This window comes from Centruroides vittatus, unplaced genomic scaffold (genome assembly GCF_030686945.1).
Source record: "Centruroides vittatus isolate TY-2023 unplaced genomic scaffold, ASM3068694v2 scaffold_1014, whole genome shotgun sequence".
In the NCBI taxonomy this organism is placed as follows: Eukaryota; Metazoa; Arthropoda; class Arachnida; order Scorpiones; family Buthidae; genus Centruroides; species Centruroides vittatus.
Window position 1 is genome coordinate 882,060 of NW_027122665.1, and position 20,889 is coordinate 902,948.

Sequence of the window (20,889 nt, forward strand, 5' to 3'; positions counted from 1 at the left end):
CTTCAAACTTGTTTACAACGACATTGATATGCACAGTACCTATGTCATGTGATCACTTTTTCCCCTATTACACCCTCATCTATGTGAACAGCCCTCTCTTTACTCTTAGAATTGTTCACGAAAGAGACCTTTTATTCTAATTAGACCCTTGCCTAAGTGAACAGCCCACTCTGAAGAGTTTTATAAAGTTTATTTTAAATTTTAATACAATTATTTATTAAAATTTTGCTTTCCCAACTCCAATTTGAATTACACTTTATCCAGAAATGAATTATTATTCAACTATAACTGAACAAGTAAAACAATTTCCTAAATTTCCATCCAAGTATAAAGTATAAATTTTATGTCATTTAAATAATTAATTCTTAATTATTATTAAATTCATCTTATTACATAATGAGATAGATTTAAACATAATTAAGAATTAGACATTTATATAATACTTAAAACAATTAAACAAACATAAAAAAATAAGTTAATAAGCAAAAAACTTGCAGCAGCTTTGAAATATTTCAATTTTAAATTAAAAATTATGAAGTGTTTATGTAATTAAAATGTATTTATCAATAATTAATATTTCCTGACATAAAAAGGTATCAAGTAGAGTAGTAATTATAATTAAAATGCAAGAGATTAGTCTTTGTTGGGTGTACTTAATTATGCTTCAGTTGTGCTTGCATTAATCTGTATAAAGGGTAAAGCGCATTGCCTGGTGAAGTGGCTTTAATGCAGCCAGACGAGCGAGCCGACGGTTTGGCCTGTCTCATTTTAAATGGGCCACGTTGTTGGCTTGCTTATCTGTTCCAAATAAAATGGGCTGCCATTGGCTTCATTAAAGCCACTTTACCAGGCAACACACCCAAAAACTACTTCATCCACGTCGAAATGCGAAACTTTCGGATTTCTCCGTTTTATCTCTCGCCTAATGAGGGAAGAAGTTCAAAAAGAAATATCTGTAGTACAGGTAAAAGGAAAAATGTCAAAGGTCAAAAGTGAAAATGGTGAAGAGCCTGGAGAAATTGAGTTTTGCTTTTTACTATTTTGACTCCAATAAAGCAGTTTACATTTCGGTTGAACTTTTAGCAAGCCAGTAAAACACTTATCAACATGCTAAAAATCTTCTTGCCAATGAACAGTTTAAAAAATAAGAATATTAAATAATGTAGTGTATCTTTGTAAGTGTGTTGGAATGTATACATAATCAATACCGCTTTACACTGAATGAGAATTTTACATCTTCCATGAGAAAATATTAATGTAAAAAGGGTAGTCCAAAAGTCAGTTAATCATTATAAAGTTAAATTGTTCCTTATTCAAATACTTAATCAGTTTTTTTTTTTCACTTTTTCACTAATTTTATGAAAGAAAAACATGTTTCCACTTCGGTTTACAATCTGCATTTACAGGCTCTAATAGGCCCTTCCCATCTACATAAAAATGTGAAGCCTTAAACTATAGAATTGTAACTGCAACGTGCAGATTGAGCCTTAAATATTTACGGGCCTACTGAGCTAAGACATTTGGGCCACCCTTTACGCACACATAAATATTTGACTAATTCCAAAGTAAACATTATACTCAGTAATTACTTTTCAAAATTTTATTAGACATTCAATTTTAAATTTATTTTTCTAATTAATAAAAAAAAAAAAAAAATCAAATATTCTTCTAGTTTCATTACAGCAGAAGCTACTCAGGACAAAAAAAAAAATATATATATATATATATATATATGTATATACACAACAAACATTGCATAAAAGCACCATATCGTTATCATAATAGAAATGTACAAGAATTTAACATTGTGCATAACTGCGACAGACCAAGTTAACAGTCTCGATCACCTATATTACATTTATATCAGTCCGGATGAAATGGTACGTGCGAGTTTTAAACAGCATTTTTTTAAATTTACGTTTTTTACTCGTCACACAACAACCAGACTGTGTTCTCGTAAACTATACTCTTACTAGCACCATTTTGCTTATAAATATTTAAATAAAAAGCAATTAATGATACAGGGTATTGATATGGAATGTGAAAATATCTTGGCACAGGATCAGGAATATTATTATTATTATTTTTAACAATTCTGCAGAAATCTCTAAGGAATGACTACCAGATATGAGTTAGCACTGTGATTTTTGAGTTTTGTAATCGAAGCATTGAATATAGTCTTTTGCTTTAAGTGTTTCGCGTGTAATTGAGGGTTTAGTGTCTTCGTATTAAGTAACAGACTTTAAAAGTTGCGCTCTACGAGAGTCGAGAAGTGCTCCGCTAATCGTACGTATGTGTGTAAATACTCGTACATCTATGTTTGTCACTGCTTGTATTTTATAACTCTCAAGCGAAGAAATTCCTACTTTAAAAAAAAATTTAGTCTCCGTTCGTAATTACGTTAAATGGTCCTTATCGCTATGTAAATTAATTATTACAAAATAATTTATTTATACAAGGGGAATGAAAGTTTACAAAAAAAAAAAAAGTACAAGAGTAGCCATTTGTAAAATTATTTGAGAGTTAATATTAAATTAGGACTGCTCATCTTTCTTATTAATTAACATTAATAAGAAAAATAATTAAGAAGGTTTAATAAATAATCAAACCATAAAATGGTTCATTGCCTCGCATAAGGACACTTTGCATTACTCAAATGATGCCAAACAATGTTGATGATTGTTGCAATTAACCGATTACATTTAAAATTCGTTTAAGCACTTAAATTATTATTTAATTAATTTAAACTCCTAAATAAGGACTGCTACTAGAATAAAAATGAATGTATTCAATTGAAAGGACACACTTTCACTTGTGCATAAGTAAAAGTATTTTATCTTCTCAAGCAAATGCATTCGTTCTTAAGTAACAGCGATGATTATTCAAGTATTTCTTTCACTTAAATTATTTGCCATGTGCATGAAATTGTGTATAACTCTCAAAAATATTTTAATATATTAATTTTATAATATATATCTGGAAATTGATATCATTGAAGGTATTTTAAGTTTAAAAATTAAAAAACAATATTTGATTTTAATCCAAAATTACTTTTTATTTGAAAATTAAACATTGTTACTACTGTTATACAAGGAACTTCTTGTGATACATAAATTTAGAAAAAAAACAACTGTCATTTGGTGTTATAAAGGGTTTACAACCTCTTTATAACAGCAAAAGACAGTTGCATTTTCTTTACCTTTTCTATGTAATTTTGGCAAGAAGGGATATAAATTTAAAATTTTATGTGATAAAAATTATAATGAAAAAAAAAACTCAATTACACATTATTATTAAATGTAGCATTATATAATGAATGAATTTTCATGCAAATTATTAAACTATGATTATTAAATGAGGATAGTATTTGAAAATTTAATAATTTCAGAGCACAGGGCTTATTTAGCAAATATAATGCAAATTAAACAGAATTCTTACAATTGTTATTTCAAAATTATTGTTAACATTAATGAAAATATCCTAGATACTTGCTAATCTGGCTATTCCTTGCATGGAGAAGTGCCAGATTAGTGAGAATGTATAGGGCTGAAGGCAGTGAATGACATGACATTTGGTATCAATTCTTTACAGACAGGCAAATAATAAGGCATGCCAACGTGCAGTAGCACACACAGAAATGAAACCTAAGCAAACAGGAAAATGGGATGAGTGGCACGACTAACATTTTCATACAAATGAAAGCACATGAGCGATCATACGGAATATGCCAAATAATTAAGAGGCCAAATTAGCAAGAGTGTACTGTATTAAACATTTTATCTTGCTACAAATGGACTGTTGTTTGTACTTATTTATTACCAAATTAACTAGATTTTAAATCCATTGTTACTTGACACTTGGATGGCCAAAATAATTAAAGCAGTGGTATGCTGATCCAGGGGATCTAGGATCCAATCTGGGTGAGCAACTTCTCAGATATGATCCTTGCCATCTCGCTGTACCACTGTTGGTCTGAAAAAAGTCCATCTTATGGCCCACAGAGTAGAAAGAGTTAAAGAAAAAAAAATGTTATTACTGTTAATAATGTTACTTTATATAACTTTTACTAGTACAAAATTAAATTCTTTTGTTAAGAATAATAATTATTTAATAATCTTAGATTCTAACATGACAAAGTATTGTCTATCCCATAGGAGAATAAACCTCTCTATGTATAAATGATAAAAGCAATACCCTGCGAGATTTGTAAATAATGACCAATGTATTTGTTTTATACATACAGCACACTCTTGCTAATCCAAACTAATTATTGTATGTAGGTTGTTTGGATTAGCAGAATTATATATAAAGAAAAGGAAATTATAAAGTACTACTTGCAAGTGCATAGATTAATTTTAAAGTTTTGGCTTTTTAAAAATAATCTGTTATTCTTTCTGGTTTTTGCTTGAAAATTTAATGGAAAAACAAATTAATCTTGATTTAATGAGAGTGCATAGTGTATAAAATAAAAATACGTAACTCCCAAGGAACAATTATCTGAAAATATTCACAGGATGTTCAGTATAAATGCCCAACATAGAATAACAAATGATAATTTTTTAAGTGCCAAATTATTATTATTTTTGAAACCTTCTATAACAATAAACTGAATTATGACAATGCCAAAGATATATCCCGAGAACAATATTTGAGATAAAAATTAAACAGAGTGAAATTTAAATATCGTTAAAAACTTTTATATGATGATCTAGTCGTAGAAATGCAGATAATGCAGATATGGAAGATCATAATTACTGGTGCAAATGCCATTATTCTTGGAAAAACAAATTCTATTCCTTACACCAGTAACATAACTGAAGTTATATTCTTCTTCTTAATATTTAAGTAATTGTCCAGGTAATTTTATATACCTATTAACATTGGGTTGATTGTGATCCTTACATGGAATTTTGTTGAGATTCAAAACAGAATATTAATCAAAAATAAATGTTTTTTCTTTCTTTCATATTGCTTTATCAGTGATTAGATCAATTTAAATATAAATTAAAATCAAATTAATGTAAAAATAAAGTGTGTAAATTTTATTTGTAGCTAGACAGAAATCTAGTCTCCACGATAAAAATACAATTTTATCATTAGAAATACATTCAAGTCACAAAAAAAAGATTTTAATGCATTCTCACCTAAAAGATTTGCATATTTTTTCACAATTTTACTCCAAATCTTTTGATTTTTAGTGTTTTCTGAGTAATACCAGCATTGCACAGTTCAATCCTTCATCAAACATTATTTTTAATGTTATTTTAACTCCATTTTGTTAAAATTAATTTGGCTCTTACAAAGTTTGCATTCATTTTTTTCTATGTTGTACATATAAAACAAATGAAATGTATATATAAATTAATTTTTATATATTTGAAATGTTTGTAAAATTAAAATCTAAAAATTATAATTTAATTATTAATTAAAATATATACATTGCATGGATACTAAATTTATAAAGAAAAAGTAATTTTGGATTCATAATGGATTTAATAAATACTATTTATATATATTGAACAATGGATACAAAATAAAATGATAAAGAATTTCCAGATATATAAATAAAATATGCACAATAAAATTTTAAACTCAATCAAAATTAAAATTTCTCTCTGTCGGAAGTAATTTGTTTCCCACTTAAGTCAAAGATCAAATTAAAAAAAAAAAAAGAAGAAAATATCTTCGAAGCTAAGAACATCCCAATTACATTGATCAAAATAAAAAGTCATTAAATAGAATTTTTCACAACAGTCATTTACATTACAGGACATCAAAATATTTAATGATTATACATTTTTTTGTTCTATGTCTACACAATTGAAACATTATTAAAACTACAAACAATGATTACAATTTCATTCGCATTGAAATTCGATCGTCTATGGTCAAGCAGTTATTCATATTATTGGTCCTCATCAGAATCTCGAGTCACAGACCCTCTTTACAATGTACATTAATTATCTGGTATGTTTAAAAAAGTCTGCGTCACCGTTTTCATCAATATGATAAGCAAATTTAAAACTCTGACTCTTATTTAAACATGTTATCACATTACCTTAAGTAGCAAAATCTATTTTGTCCCAAGTGTGTATATTTAAATCGTTGGGTGAAGTTTTAAAGTCCAGGTCTTCAATTGAAAACAGATCGTGTAGGTCGTTATTGTTAGCTAATGTTGATAATAAAGGATCAGGATCGTTTCGATAACTATTGTTGTTATTATTTTGCTGTAAAATGTTATTACTTACACATACATTTGAAGTGGTGGTGGCTGCCGATGTCGAAGGAATCATCACGTCTAACCAGTCGGATAATTCGACATCCATATTTACAGTATTGTCTGAAAGAACCACCGGATTGCCATTTTCTTCTAACATGTTTTGTTCATTATTGCCAACTGATTGCATTTGATTCGATTCCAATTTCGAAACAGAATTGCCAGTACCTTCTCCAACTAGAACCCCACCTAATTCCATTATTTCTATGTCATCTAAATCCAAATGAAAATCAAAATCTAATGGGGTATTTGCATTATTTTCTTGATCTCCCAATACGGTTGATGGAGGAGACGTCATTGCAACATGTCCGCTTACAAGACTAGGTGCAATGGATTGTAAATTACAAGAACCCATTGTCTGACTTCCATTACTAGGATAACCAGTTTTAGAAGAAGAAATATTTGATGACGACTTTGGTATTTTAACAGTTTTAATACTGTTTAATAATGGAGGTTCTTGAGCTGCACTAGGTGGCAATTCTAAAATAAAATTAAATATTTTAAATATTTTGTTACAGTAAAATATATGTTAAATATTTTCAATAAATTTATCTAAATTACTAAATTTATATGTAATTGTGTTTCTGATTTTTGAATAACCATTTATTTTCTGATAAAAAGCCTCTTCGACCAATAATTGAGAACACAATATTTGAGAAAACAAATAATTGCACTATTTGTTTTCTCAAATATTGCCAATCTGCAATAAAATCAGGACTGCAACGAACAACAATACAATATATAGTATCCTCCCATGTCAAAAGGAGCAGTAGTTATAATAATCCCTAATGGAATTAGGCAACAATATTAAATGCAAAGTTATAAGAGAATGACAAAATAATATAGAATTTTTATAACAGGATCATGAAATATGTACAAAGAGAAACAATCATATGATGACACACATGATGATAAATAGCATCAAATGTTTTGAATATTGATCCATTGTTAATTAGCTTGCATTCATTTTGAATATATAAATGTTGTATTTTGAAAACCTGTTCCAAGATACAATATGATATTTTAAAATGCAATAAAAGCTAATACTCTAAATTATTTTCAACAACCAGCAATTGACAGTATTGCCCACTTCATTGGGGAATGGGATAGTCCCTTTTTAACATGGAAGTGGATAGTGGTACTATTGTGTTTAGTTCAGATCACAACTTAGTGTATCCTGACATAAGATTCAAGATACAGTAGAGAGTCGTTAATCGGAACCCCGGTAATCGGAACGATTTTCAGTCGGCAAATTTAAATTTTATTACTGTATTTTCAATATATTTTGTTTGTACAGAATAAAGAAATAATTTTTTACGATACAATAGCCTCGATTATTATTATAAAAATTTTCGTTAGGCTTAAAATCGACGAAAATTCAACACGAAGCGATACGCAACGGAGAAAAATTTCAACATCGGATAGGTTAAAATATTTTTTTGTACATAATCAGTAATCCGAACAAATCATTAATCTGAACAACCCCAGTCCCCAATTGATTCCGATTTCCGACTCCCTACTGTAGTTGCACTATTCATTTCCACACAATAAGGTTCGTCACTGCTCTGTATTTATATGCATATAGTTTCGAAACTACGCTTATGACTATATTATTTTCTACTTGAAAAATATCATTATCTAATTTTAAGAATGAGAGAGAGAGAGAGAGATGTGATGATGATGATTGTAATGATAAAAATAATAAACTTCATACTGAATTCCTTAAGAACATTTTTTCAGCCTTACTCTTAACTAAATACTACAAGATTTCTGAAAAAAATCATCGCAACATGACTATGTTTTAAAATACTACTAAAAGTTTTAGAAAATATAATCTATCTTGTCGAAAAATATTTCTGTTCAAGGGTATTTATTTAGTTCACAATTAAAACAGAAAAATTCAATAATAAACTTTTTAAATTTAATTATAAAAATATTTTATTAAATAAAATCAAAACTAACTTGCAGTTTAAGTTATCAATTGATAAACTATTTAGCTAAAGATTAACCATCTTTATTACGTTTGTATATTTAAGATTCTTATGTCCAAATAAATATGATACTGAAGTTATTACATATAATTGTATACATATTTTTAGTATATGATAATATACTATAGATAATAATATTATACTAAAGATAATAATATTTTAAAAAAAATATTATTATCTTTATAATAATATTGCATATAAAGTATAAATTTAAAAAATTGTCTCCAAGACACAAAGTAAAAGTCTGAAAATCGGGATATCTGAGAATCTGGATTTTTTAAAATATCAAAACTTCTGTGAATTTCGGTCTGTTATTTTTCTGCATATTTGGGAAATGTAATTTCAGATTCCTTGATCAGTAATGTTAGGGTGCAAAAAGTATTGTAGCAGCTGATTACATTAATTATAACTACTATATAAAAAAAACTCTTATAATGTATTCAAGTTTATAAAACACAATAATTGTTGTCTGCCTCATGTTTGACAAAATGCAAACCCTCATGGTAATCCTCACACAAATATTTATCTAACAAAGCATTCTTTCTTTTGTGAATGATTTCTGGAATAAATTCATAGGTTAGCAAAAGCACTATCATGATTTACTTGTTTTCTTTTTCTTTGTCTGTCCCTTGACTCTTAAAGTTACCCTCAAGAATCAAGAATTTGGAAAGTCATTATCCCAGTCATCAAGCAGACCAGATTTTCAGACCTTTACTGAAGTAAGTTTTGTTCGTCAAAAAGAAATTTACAAATTCTGAATTAAATGGTTCATTTGCATTGTAATGCATTGTAACCAGAACTGACTAAAATAATATTAATCGCACTTAATGGAAGTATCATATTACTTAGGTTTTAAATTAATTGAATAACTCAAAAATAAATTACCTCCATTTTTTATTAAGATTTCTAAAACATCGTCGACGGCTTGACTTTTGATGATTCCTTCGTCACTCGATCTGTTACGGGGCTGATTGATAAAATGTGAATTTGTAGTTTGCTAAAATATTGAATTTAAATACTTATTTCTATTTCTTAATCGTAATGTTTAATTTGAATTAAAATAATTTAAAATACCTGAGATTTAACTAATTGCTTTGTGGCTTCATTATAATCAGGGGGTGGTTTTGTGATAAACGAAGATTCATTCAGTTTTTCCTTTTCTGTTTGTTTTGATGCTAGCATATTGTTAAAACTGGACAATGAATTTCTGCAAGACAAAAAAAAGTTAGATTATAATTTATAAAAAGTATATAAACATCTCATAACTGTAGAATCAATAATTTTTTCAATTCCAGGTTACAATTTAAAATAAATCCCATTTTACATACTTTATTTATAACAATCTATACTAAGTCACAGATAATAAATTTAAAATCAAATTTTTGATTAACAAGAGTTTTAATTTTACCAAGAAAGGTGGCATATTACTATTAAATAATTAACTATAAAACTATAAATATATATTTAAACCTAACTTGGGCTATACTTACATGGTTGCCCGATAGTTGCTTAAAGCAATCTAAATCAATCTTTTGCATTAAATTTACATTTACAAAGCTAAAGTTTTGGTGTTTGGTGAATTTTTTGCTTATATTTATTACACACAAACACACACATATATAATAAGTATCAAATATTTAAAACTGTAGTAGCATTATTTCTTTAAATAATTAAATTTTCTTTGACATCTTTGTTATTTAAAAAATTATTTATTAATGAGGACTGTTACAAAATTAAAGTCTGATCACACCTAAAGGCCAATTATGTAATCCAACTGAGGTTTAGTTGCTATTACATCATGCAATTCCTAGAAGAAGTGAGTGGCAACATTTTGAATGCTTGTTGTTTGGCTTTGTGGTCACATAACTTAAAACGAGCAAGATGAAAATTCTTTCGAGCAAAAAATCTGACTGCTACAGAAATTTACTGACAATTGTGCGATGTCTATGGACCTAATGTGATGAGCAACTCTAAAGTTAGGTAGTAATGCTGTAAACTTAGTGAAGATCAAACAAATGTCTGTGACAATGAGTAGATGCCCCAAAATAACGATGACAACATTGTGAAACAAAGGAAAGTAGAAAATTTGAGAGAACCAGATGTTTACAATTACAAAGCTAAATATGCATTTTTCTTAATTGTCAAGTCCTGTGCTCCTCAAAATTATAATAAGACTATTGATGAGACAATGCTAATTGATCGGCACAAAATCAAAGCAAATAGTTTCAGTGTCAATCAATCTATGACAACACATTAGCAAAGATGACAGCTTTTGAAATCATATTGTTATTTGCAATAAAATGTGGGTCCCACACAAAAACATTGAAAGCAAACAACGATCTATCCAGTGGATGCATTAAGGAAAGTTCTCTGAAACTAAAGAAAATTCAAGGAAATATTTAATCAACCATCTTAACAGCCTGGATATTGCATGTAACAATTATCATTTATTTCTCCACTTAAGGTTGAAGAAATCTGGGCGAAAAACATTTCCGCACAGATGAAAAGCCGAAACGGGTTGTGAAAGGCTGACGTATTTGTGAGCAGAAAACTTCATTGACAATAACATCAAAAAAAACTTGTGCTCCACTATGAAAAATACATTGAAAATCATGATGATTATGTGGAAAAACAGACAAGATTACCTTATTACCATGTAATACAAGTAAGATATTTCTATAATGTTTTGTATCAGTTTTACTACAAATTGGATCTTACTTTCCTAATGACTCCCATACTTACAAAACTTATAGATAATAATTAAGTTAGCATTAAAGCCTTACCCAAATACAACTCCAAAGAAAAGAATAATTTAAATATTGTTTAAAGACTTCTTATAATAATCAAAGTAAAAAGAATGCTAAAGACAGAGATGCTGCTAAAGGAAAAAGAGAATTATACAAAATACTTTTGTGCTGGGATATGCATTGCAATTCATGTTTCTAGTACAACAGCACTGGTTGTGTTACAGAAATTGACATATTCTGGTGGAATAATAATAATAATAAATATGTTTGCAAAAAAGAATCCTATCAAAATAATGATCCTGCTCAACAGATCAGTTAAACATGCTTGTAATTATTGTTGATATATACCTTTTAACTTAAAAAAACAAAAATAATATTTATACTACCCCTAAATAACCTAAAATACTATATATGAAGGTGACTTCACATATTCAGTATTTGCCAATTGCCGAATAACTGCCTATTCGTCCCCCTTTTGATTTGGCACAATATTACTGAAAAGGAGTGGAAAATGGCAAATACTGAATATTAGCTGGGAATAAACTGTTCATACTACTCGGTATTGGCCAAATGTTTGTTTGGCATTTGGCAAAACCCGAGCCATCTTAATTGGACCTTTAAAGAATATTAATGTAGATGTATTATAAAATCTTTTTAGAATTCTACAGCAGTAAACGTTTAATACCTTTTGTGATTTATGCCGTTTGGATATGAATCAGCAGCTTTTGGAGATGGAGAAGAATTTCGTACGAGATTCGAAAGAGGCTGCATATTTGCCTGTTTTGAATTGTATTCGATTTGATCCATGTTTGGCTGAGCTGTTAAAACTCTAGCTGGAATGGACACCACCGGTTGACTCGTGGCAACTTGTGAAATTACTGGACTAGATATGCTCACGTTTGTTATGGGTACTAGAGAATGCTGGTTATGTAAAAATGCTGCCAGATTAGCCTTTACGGCAGCTGACGATGGTTGAGAAGATGGCAATACATTTGCGATTCCGGATGTGCCTGAAATAAGAAAAGTAATGTCAGTACCAATCTAATTTTGTTTTATATAATATTTTAGAATTAAATCACCATGATTGTTCATTTCGGATAAAAAATATGTTGAAATCATATAAATTATACAACCAATCTTACAACACAGAATAATCTTTGAAGTGCATTCTTGAATATGATTAACATGAGGAAATAGCAATACTTCCAGTATGTTTGCTATTGTGACAGTAAACAAAATAAAAAATATCAAGCTTCAAAAATAATTGTATGTTTTAGCTGCTGTAATAATCAAAGGATGCATAAAATAAATCTATTTAGCAATGTTATTTAAATTACAAAATATCCAGAAACAAATTAATTATAACGTAGTTGTAAAATTATATCTCTTATTTCAAAAATATGAAGTTACACCATGCAATATTAGATTCATAATGTGGCAATTATTTCATTTCCTCTTCTAACAATATACCATATTTACTGAAATAATCAGTACATTTTTTCCAAAAATTCAGGACAAAAAGTAGATATGAGCAGTTAATTCAAAACAAATTTGGTGATAAAACTGGCAAAACCAGGAATGCTTCCAGTTACTAAGCATTTCACTTATTTTCCTAGTGGTAAATTTAGTTTATCAACTGGATGAATTAGCTTAATAAAATGGTTGTCTATAGTCAATAGTTACAAGCAATATTATGAAAGACATGCAAACTTCTTATGCAATGAACATTTTTAAATATATCTTGTTGTTTGATTTTGCATTCTACCAGTAGAACCTGAGGATGATCTTTGTAAAGGTTGAAAATATTTGTTTTTTAATAAATGTTTTTGTTCTTTTAACTGGATTATGGTTTTTAAGTGTCTTTATATTGCATACATCCAGTTTAGGGTATTGTTTATAAATATCATGAAACATTTCTGTGTAACTAATTTCATGAAAATGAAAGCAAATAAAGTTAAATATACAGTAATTAATCTTTATACCTTACAAGTTAGTTTACAGCATTAAGTCTGAAGATGACCTATAGAGTAGGCCGAAAACATTAGTTTTTCAATAAAACTATCTCAGCAACACAAAAGATGTAGTGTGATAAATTAATTATTTGCTGAGCACGTTCTGTTTAATGTTAGTTTACAGCATTGGTCACTTAGCAGTTTTCACCTTTGATTTAAATAAAGCAACATAAAGTCTTATTTTCATTTAGTTAGCAGTTAATTCATTATAACATATATTACTATAATTTGCAGATAAGGTAGCTTTACTGGATGCACAAATACTGTAATTTATTTTTTCCTGGTATTTTCAACCATTAATAACATATATACTTGTAAATTGAACACCATCATATTAAATGCTATAAAACAGTAAAAGTGAAGATTGCTAAGTTATTGCATTACTATTATGAATTAGTAAAATTAAACCAATCAAGATTTTTTAAACTGGTATCTTAAAAAAATGTGTGTGAATTACTCAATGGTGCAGATTATTCGAGTAAACACAGTATACATTTTATAACAATGACATATGCAATAACCCAATTCAATTATTTTCAAACAATTCACTGGATTATTTATCAGGTTGTATTAAGACTAATTTAATAATTAGACAAAGTAATTTGGCTAGAGGGAGCCCACCTCTAGTTGAGTGAATTGTTTGGAAATAAACATTTTATTCAGAATACCATTCTTAAATGGGCAGAGCCAAGAAAACATTATTAGGCCTTCTTTTCTTTTACAAATAGATTCAAAATCAAGTAAGCCAATATACATTTATTCTTTGTGCCAACTGAACATTTTAAGAGTGTGCAGAAAAATAATTTCTTACATCACGATAAATGGATTCTTTACATCAAGTGCAAATACGATATTTAATTTTAATATAAAAATTGAAAACGTTTCTCATATTGTAACAATTGCTTTTCTAACAAAATTGATTCATTGTTGATTTAATTAATCATTCGTCATTGAAAAATCATTGATTTAAATAATAATGCACATTACCATTGGTATGAATGATTATTTCAAACATTTAAGTGATAAAATTAGCTAATTTTTCTTCAATTTTTTATTTTTAATCAGTTGGGAGAAGTTTGACAAATTTATGATTAACATTATTTCATAAAATTATTATCCTTCTACACTGTGAATAGTAAATTTTATTATTTGACTTTGGTTTCAAAATTAAAAATATTCTATTTCATTTTTAATGCCAAAATTATTAATTAGCATAAACAATTATGTTTAAAAAGTTTTGATTTGTTCATACATGTTTGATATCCTGTTGCATTTAAAATTCTACATGTGAAAAATTAGTAACCTACAAATGAGTGGAAAAATACCGATTTCCTTCTAAAGTCCAAAAAAATAATTGATTTTTCATTATAAAAACTGAATTATTTTTCGAATAAATGGAAATCAATAACAATACAAATATGATTTTGATTTACGTGGCATTATATTTTTGTAATGTATGTTTGTAAGTATATATTTATATAAAAATCAAACAGTTTTAATAAGAATTAGTTTAAATTTGGAAATGCAGTTCTACAAATGCTTAAGTAGTCACCAATAAAAAATTCTCTGGCTTAATTTATGCAGATAACTTAAAATTAATAAATAATGCATAAATAAAACAAAACTTGTAATGAAAATTTGCTTTATATAAAAAAATTAATTACTCTAAAGACTAACTAAAATTATTTATAAACTCCAATAAAAAATGAAAGTCACCTATAAATTTTCATAGTTCCATACTCAAATAGTGCATTATTTCAATATTTATTTATTACTGAACTTGTATTACGAGATCACTTTATTTCGAGACTATGTTAATTGCGACTGTACTGTACGTAAAAACGATATTATACTTTACCAAGACACTGCTGTTGGGAGAGCTGTTCTATTTGCTGTTGGGGATTTTGATGGTATTGCTGTTGATGAACTTTCTGTTGAAAATTCTGTTGCAAAATCTGCTGCTGTTGTTGAATCTTTTGCTGGAAATGCTGCTGTAATAACTGTCTTTGTAAAAACTTGGGATCCATTATAGATCCTTGATTGACTGATTTTGTCGGATTGTTATCCGTGGTCGAATGACACTGTAAATTCACGGGAGTCGAAAGAATAATTTGTTGCGGCTGCTGATATATGTTTTGATGCTGTTGTAACTGCATTTGAGATCTAAAAGGCAACAAAACATCATCTATATATTTAAATTATTTTATATTATTTGTAAATATCATGATAAACATAATACTAAACTGAACAGACATTTCAAATTTACATGATAAGTTATAACTTTATATTTTATCCTAAAAATTTTGGGTTTTAAATAAAGGAAAAAAAATTATATTAAAATTAGATTACTCTAAAATATTTCTTATTAAATTGCTTGTTTCATTAGAATTAATACAAAACAAACAATCTAATAAATAAAATTTTCGGATAGAATTGTTTAACTTATACAATCTATAATATATTCAAGAAGTTTCAGGTAGTTTACAATTAACGTTACAATTAAGTTTCGTTACAATTAACTTTCAGGTAGTTATAATTACCTTTGAAGTTCTCTTTGCAATTCTTCAATTTTCTTTTGTTGTAATTTAACAATTTCTTCATTTGTAATTGGAGTTGATGCAGTTTCGTTTATATCCATTGCTTCCATTATCATACTGGGCGAAGTATCAACTTCCATGGGTGCTACGGAAGAAGGTCGAGAAGTAACTACTTGAGTAACGGATGGTATTTTATAAATACCCAATTTGACATCTTCACAAATGGCATTAGGATTCATTTTAGTAGGTAGAGTATTCACAGACATGGGTGAAAATATTTCGGATTCGTTTTGTGAGTTGGTTACAGATGGCGTACCGGTGACGGTTGTGACAGAGGTAGTAGGAATAACAGTTGTTGTAACAGAAGAGGGAGTAGTAATGGCTGCAGTTGTTGCTGCAGATGTATCCAGAAAAATACTACTGATAGTTAAAGGTAAAGAGTTGGTTGAAGATGCCGGCGTTACAGTATCAGATAATGAGGATAACCCCGAATTTGAAATGTCCGAATACGGTTTAAGTCTTTCAATTAATTGCGGCTTTGAACCAGACACAGGTAAATTTCTTTTTTTCAATTCAGCTTTTAAATCACTCACTAAAAATACAATAAAACAGTTAATAATTAAGAATTAATAAAAAATTTCACTTTTGTTTTAAAAATAACAAATGTAACTTCCTACAGATAAAAATGTATTCGAATTATGTTTTGAAAACTATTATTGTTATTTTTCTGCCTGCTAGAAATAAATATATCATGTATAACAAATTAAAATTTGAAATGGCTTAATTGGTATTTCTGTAATTTAAAAAAAAAAATTAAGTTCTAAATACGCTTATTTTTTATTTAATGAAAATTGTATTGAAATTAAAATAGTTTAACACAGATATATAAATTTTGACACTAAAATATCAATTTTAATTTTTAAAATATGAAAAAATTCTATTCCACAGAAATTAATTTTAAAATTTTGGTAATAAAATAAACACTTTCAAATTCATATCTTGTAATTGGTCTGTATCTTAGTATATTAAAAAATTTAGTTTGACGTCAAGTTATGTTGAAAAATGTTACTTTACAGTATTATTTATTGTACAGAGTAGTAATCTCTTACCTAGAAAGCATTAATTATAACTGGTGTAAAATAAATAAATAAATTTGAAATAAGTACAAAATATTTCATTCAAAATACGAATACTTTCCGACAAAACTTTATTAAAGAAAAAATAATGCAAATTTTCAGAAATACCTTTCATGTCCTCCAATTTAAAAATGTTTCTTGACTGGATTGCAGAAGATTCTTGATTTATACATTGGTCACTTGATGGAGTATTTATTTGAATACTTCCATTTACGGTTCCTTGGTCCCCATTTGATTTCTAAATAAATAAAAGTTTCGCAACTATTAATTTAAATAACAAATTTTAAATAATTTGGACTTATTTTAATAATTCTTTTATTTTTAAAATTTAGTTTCCTGAAAAATAAGTTTAATTAATTAACTATATTTAATATTTTTATTATTCATTTAGAGAATCAATCAGTTTACAATTTGTTACTTTTAAATGACTTTTTTGAAAGTCTTATTTTATTACATAAATAATTTTTGGAATTTTAAACTCCATTATCAGTCCTAAACTAACACTCCGTAGTGCAAACGGCACGAAAAATAGATTAATATAACCACTTTTTACTTCATAAAAACATCTTTTACCTTTAAAATAACAGATAATTTACCTGAGTTGCTGGAAGAATAATCTGAGGATATTTTTGTTGCCATTCTAATTGCCACTGCAGAAACAATTGCTGTTGCTGTAATAATAATTCGTAAGAAGTTTCAGCAGTCGATGATGATGACGATGATGGTGATGAAGATGATTGATTTTTTTGAGCATTTGGTGGACCCTAAATTAACAAATTTTTGATAAAAATTATAAAGCTAATTAATGTTAATTTTATTTTATTAACATAAAACTTAAAATTAAAGTAACAATAATTACATAATTAACTTCAGAGTATATTATTTTAACATGTTGCAGTTAAATTTTTTGATTTAATAACAGCCAGCAGATTAATTTTCCAGACTTAGATTATACTTTTTGTTACAATTTTCTCCAACTGTTAATTGTAATTTATGCATAGAGATGATATGATACTGAATTCTGCCAACAAGATCTGATAATTTTCCATCTAATCTGATCCAATAATTGTTTCCATTCATACTCTATGAGTGTTGGTAATATATAAAAGTGCGAAAACATGTCGGTTTAGAGAATATTCACTTTTTTCGCTAACTATTTAAATTCAAATATAAAGAAATAAAAGTTTACAAATCAAATTACATGCTCCTTTCAGACCTGGTCCCCAGAGCTACTTGCCTCATTATTATGTAACCTATTGTTTCCGAAAACGGTGAGTTACAGTGTTTTTAGGAAAAAATTCAAACACATCTTAATAAATTTAAAATAATAGAACAGAAAAATCTCTGGATTGAAAAAATTGTTGCCAAATTTTGTTCATACATTTCTAGACCATCATTAAAAATACATAAAGTCTCCTGCAAAGCAGCACCCCTCACCAAATTGATGTCCAACAAAAGCAACAACAATCATACATCACGTCACCACTGATGGTGATTCATGTGTTGAGAGGATGCTCTGACTACCACAGATTAATTTTACAGTATGATATGTCCATTGCTATGTTGAAATGTCTGCAAGACAAAAGAACAAAATGATTTGTAAAATGAACCAGTTCCAATATATTTGGAACATTCTGAAAGGCCAATATATCATCATCAATTATCATCTCTATTTATATATTTATTTTTTGAAAATATTACAATAGAATAAAATTTGCACTTTTTTTTTATTATTTGGCATAAATTATTCAAAAAGATGACCACATTTCATTTAATGAATCGTCGTTAAAAAAAATAATAAAGTCTGTAATGCATTTAACAAATTATACAAGAATTTTCTTTTTTCGGTAGACAAAAATGAAATTTAAAAAATTTTTATTATTTATATATATAAACATCCCGAAGCCCAATGTATCGATACTAATCCAAACTCTCACCGAATTATTTAATAAATTATTATAATTATTAATTTAGATAAGAGATGGTGCCTAACATCTACCTCTAGTACCAAATTACCTGATTTCTAATTAATAATTATAGCATAATAATAGCCCAATTAATTATGGCAGGAATTTGAATTACTTTTATTACTGTTGACATTCGATTCAAGTATCTATTAACATGGATTTGAAGAATATACTTTAATCTTAAACATAATATGAACTATTACTAATCAATAGGCTTTATTACCTTATATTCATGAAATTTTATTGTTCTTGTTTTAGGTTGAGACTTTGATTTAGATTTCTTTCTGCTCTTATTAGAACTTGCATTCACTTCTCTATTCAAAGATGATGAAACTCCGCTTATATGATTGGGAATGTGAGACACACACATATTATTGTTGATACTTTCGTCTTCTTTGTAAGGTTTTAGATCTACGGATTCAGGAGAATCTTGCATGGGAGTAGACGCTCCACTGATTTCTAATGAAGGAATACTAAAAGAATACAAATTAAATTCAACTTATAATGAATAATTAAATTTTTATGAATATTTTATGATCAAATTAATATTTAATGAAATTTTTAATTCTTAAGTAAAATTAATAGTAAGTAAGAATAATTATAGATGATAAAACTTTACATTTTCAAATGAAAACTATATAATTATCATTAGTATTGATCAAAATCCAGAATTAAATTTATAAATCAAAATAATCTGGAATTTAATACCAAATTAAAGATTTAAATATAGGATATTTTTACAATAGAAATTAATTTATTTATCACAAACTTTGATTTAGTGATACTAAAACATTCATGACAGTAATTTTGCCTAAATAGAATTAACTTTTTATTTAATTAGTAATTTTAGAAATGTCTAGGAAAGATTATCCTGGAGTGGAATCTTGCTTAAGGCCAATATTTTCTAAATGTTTCTAATTAATTAAGTTATAAATTAATAATATTTAAACAATATGTAGATTTTATTCACCTCTAGATCAAATTTTATAATAAATTAATTGACGTGTGCTTTTAAGTAAATTTAATGGTTTACCATTTTCATATTTTAATCTGGATGTCTATTTAAAAAATAAAGAATTCAAACATTATGGCTATTTTATCAATTTTACCAATATTAAAAAAAAAACAGACATTTACATAAAATAGATTGCACAAAACATTATAGAAAGAAATGTATAGTTTAGATGCCTTCTTGTAGAGACTTACAATAATTTATATATTTTGTTATGAATTTCATTAATACTTAAAACATGTTAAAACTTTAAAACTATATTTTTATTGAATTTATTAAAAAACCAGATTTAATTTCAAAATAACATTTGTACTACATTTGCAGTTAATAAGAATTACTGGCAACATTTATATATAATTACAATAGTTATTAGTATTATAATTATCCTAATTTTATAATCCAATATAATTGATTAAATAAAATTGTTAATTATGTTCATTTGTTATTAAGAGTCAAAAGATTTTTATACTTTTTGCAGACTGAGTAAGCTTATGTAGCTAATGTAATCATATACAGTCAAACCTGTTTTTATGCGGGGGATAGGGACCGCATTAAAAAAAACGCATAAAAAAAATTGCACAAAACTTCACGAGGGGCTATAAAAAATAGTTTTCGCAACACAATTAAAAAAATATTTTTTTATGCGGTGAATAGGGACCGCATAAAAAAAAGTCTCACGTAGAAAATAACTCGAAACCGTACGAAATAGAATTTATTGATAACAGATGTTAGCACTTGACTGCATTGTCTGATCTGTCGTCTGTTTTACATATTTTTGTCCAGGTGGTGTTTTGTTGACTTAAAAAGTAAATAATTTCATTTTTCGCATATTCATGCAATAATATTACTATAATAAGTGCATTTATGCTATAATAAGTTTATTTAGCTATGATAAGTCAACGTGAGACATGACGAATTGCACGAGACTAGTCGCCAACTATACCGCACAAATAAAAAATCGCACAAAAAAACCACACAAATTAAAAATTTGCATTAAAAAAATCGCACAAATAAAAATCGCACATAAAAAGAGCGCATAAAAACAGGTTTGACTGTACTTTATATTTGAAGTAAGTGCCAAAAATGAAAACTAAGGATGATATTCATATTAGTTTATACAATAAATATTCATATACAGGTATGCCATGTATAACACAGTAATTACATTCCAAAAAAGTGCCATGCTATGTGAATCTGTGCTATACAAAAC

General features: G+C 27.5%; 1 protein-coding gene across 7 annotated transcripts in view; it reads right to left on the bottom strand.

Moving 5' to 3' along the window:
- Positions 1–5,757: 5,757 nt before the first annotated feature.
- LOC136986145 (myocardin-related transcription factor B-like) overlaps positions 5,758–20,889 on the bottom strand; it is a 103,576-nt gene continuing 88,444 nt past the window's right edge. For 6 of the 7 annotated variants that reach the window (XM_067283620.1, XM_067283622.1, XM_067283625.1 and 3 more), the window contains 9 exons: positions 18,891–19,140; positions 17,297–17,464; positions 16,809–16,938; positions 15,568–16,156; positions 14,886–15,190; positions 11,701–12,025; positions 9,343–9,475; positions 9,154–9,265; positions 5,758–6,757 (listed from right to left, as the gene is read on the bottom strand). In XM_067283620.1, the coding sequence (XP_067139721.1) occupies positions 6,060–6,757; positions 9,154–9,265; positions 9,343–9,475; positions 11,701–12,025; positions 14,886–15,190; positions 15,568–16,156; positions 16,809–16,938; positions 17,297–17,464; positions 18,891–19,140 (2,710 nt within the window). In that variant the 3' untranslated portion in view covers positions 5,758–6,059. The remainder of the gene's footprint in view (positions 6,758–9,153; positions 9,266–9,342; positions 9,476–11,700; positions 12,026–14,885; positions 15,191–15,567; positions 16,157–16,808; positions 16,939–17,296; positions 17,465–18,890; positions 19,141–20,889) is intronic. The other variant, XM_067283624.1, reaches the window with a different exon arrangement.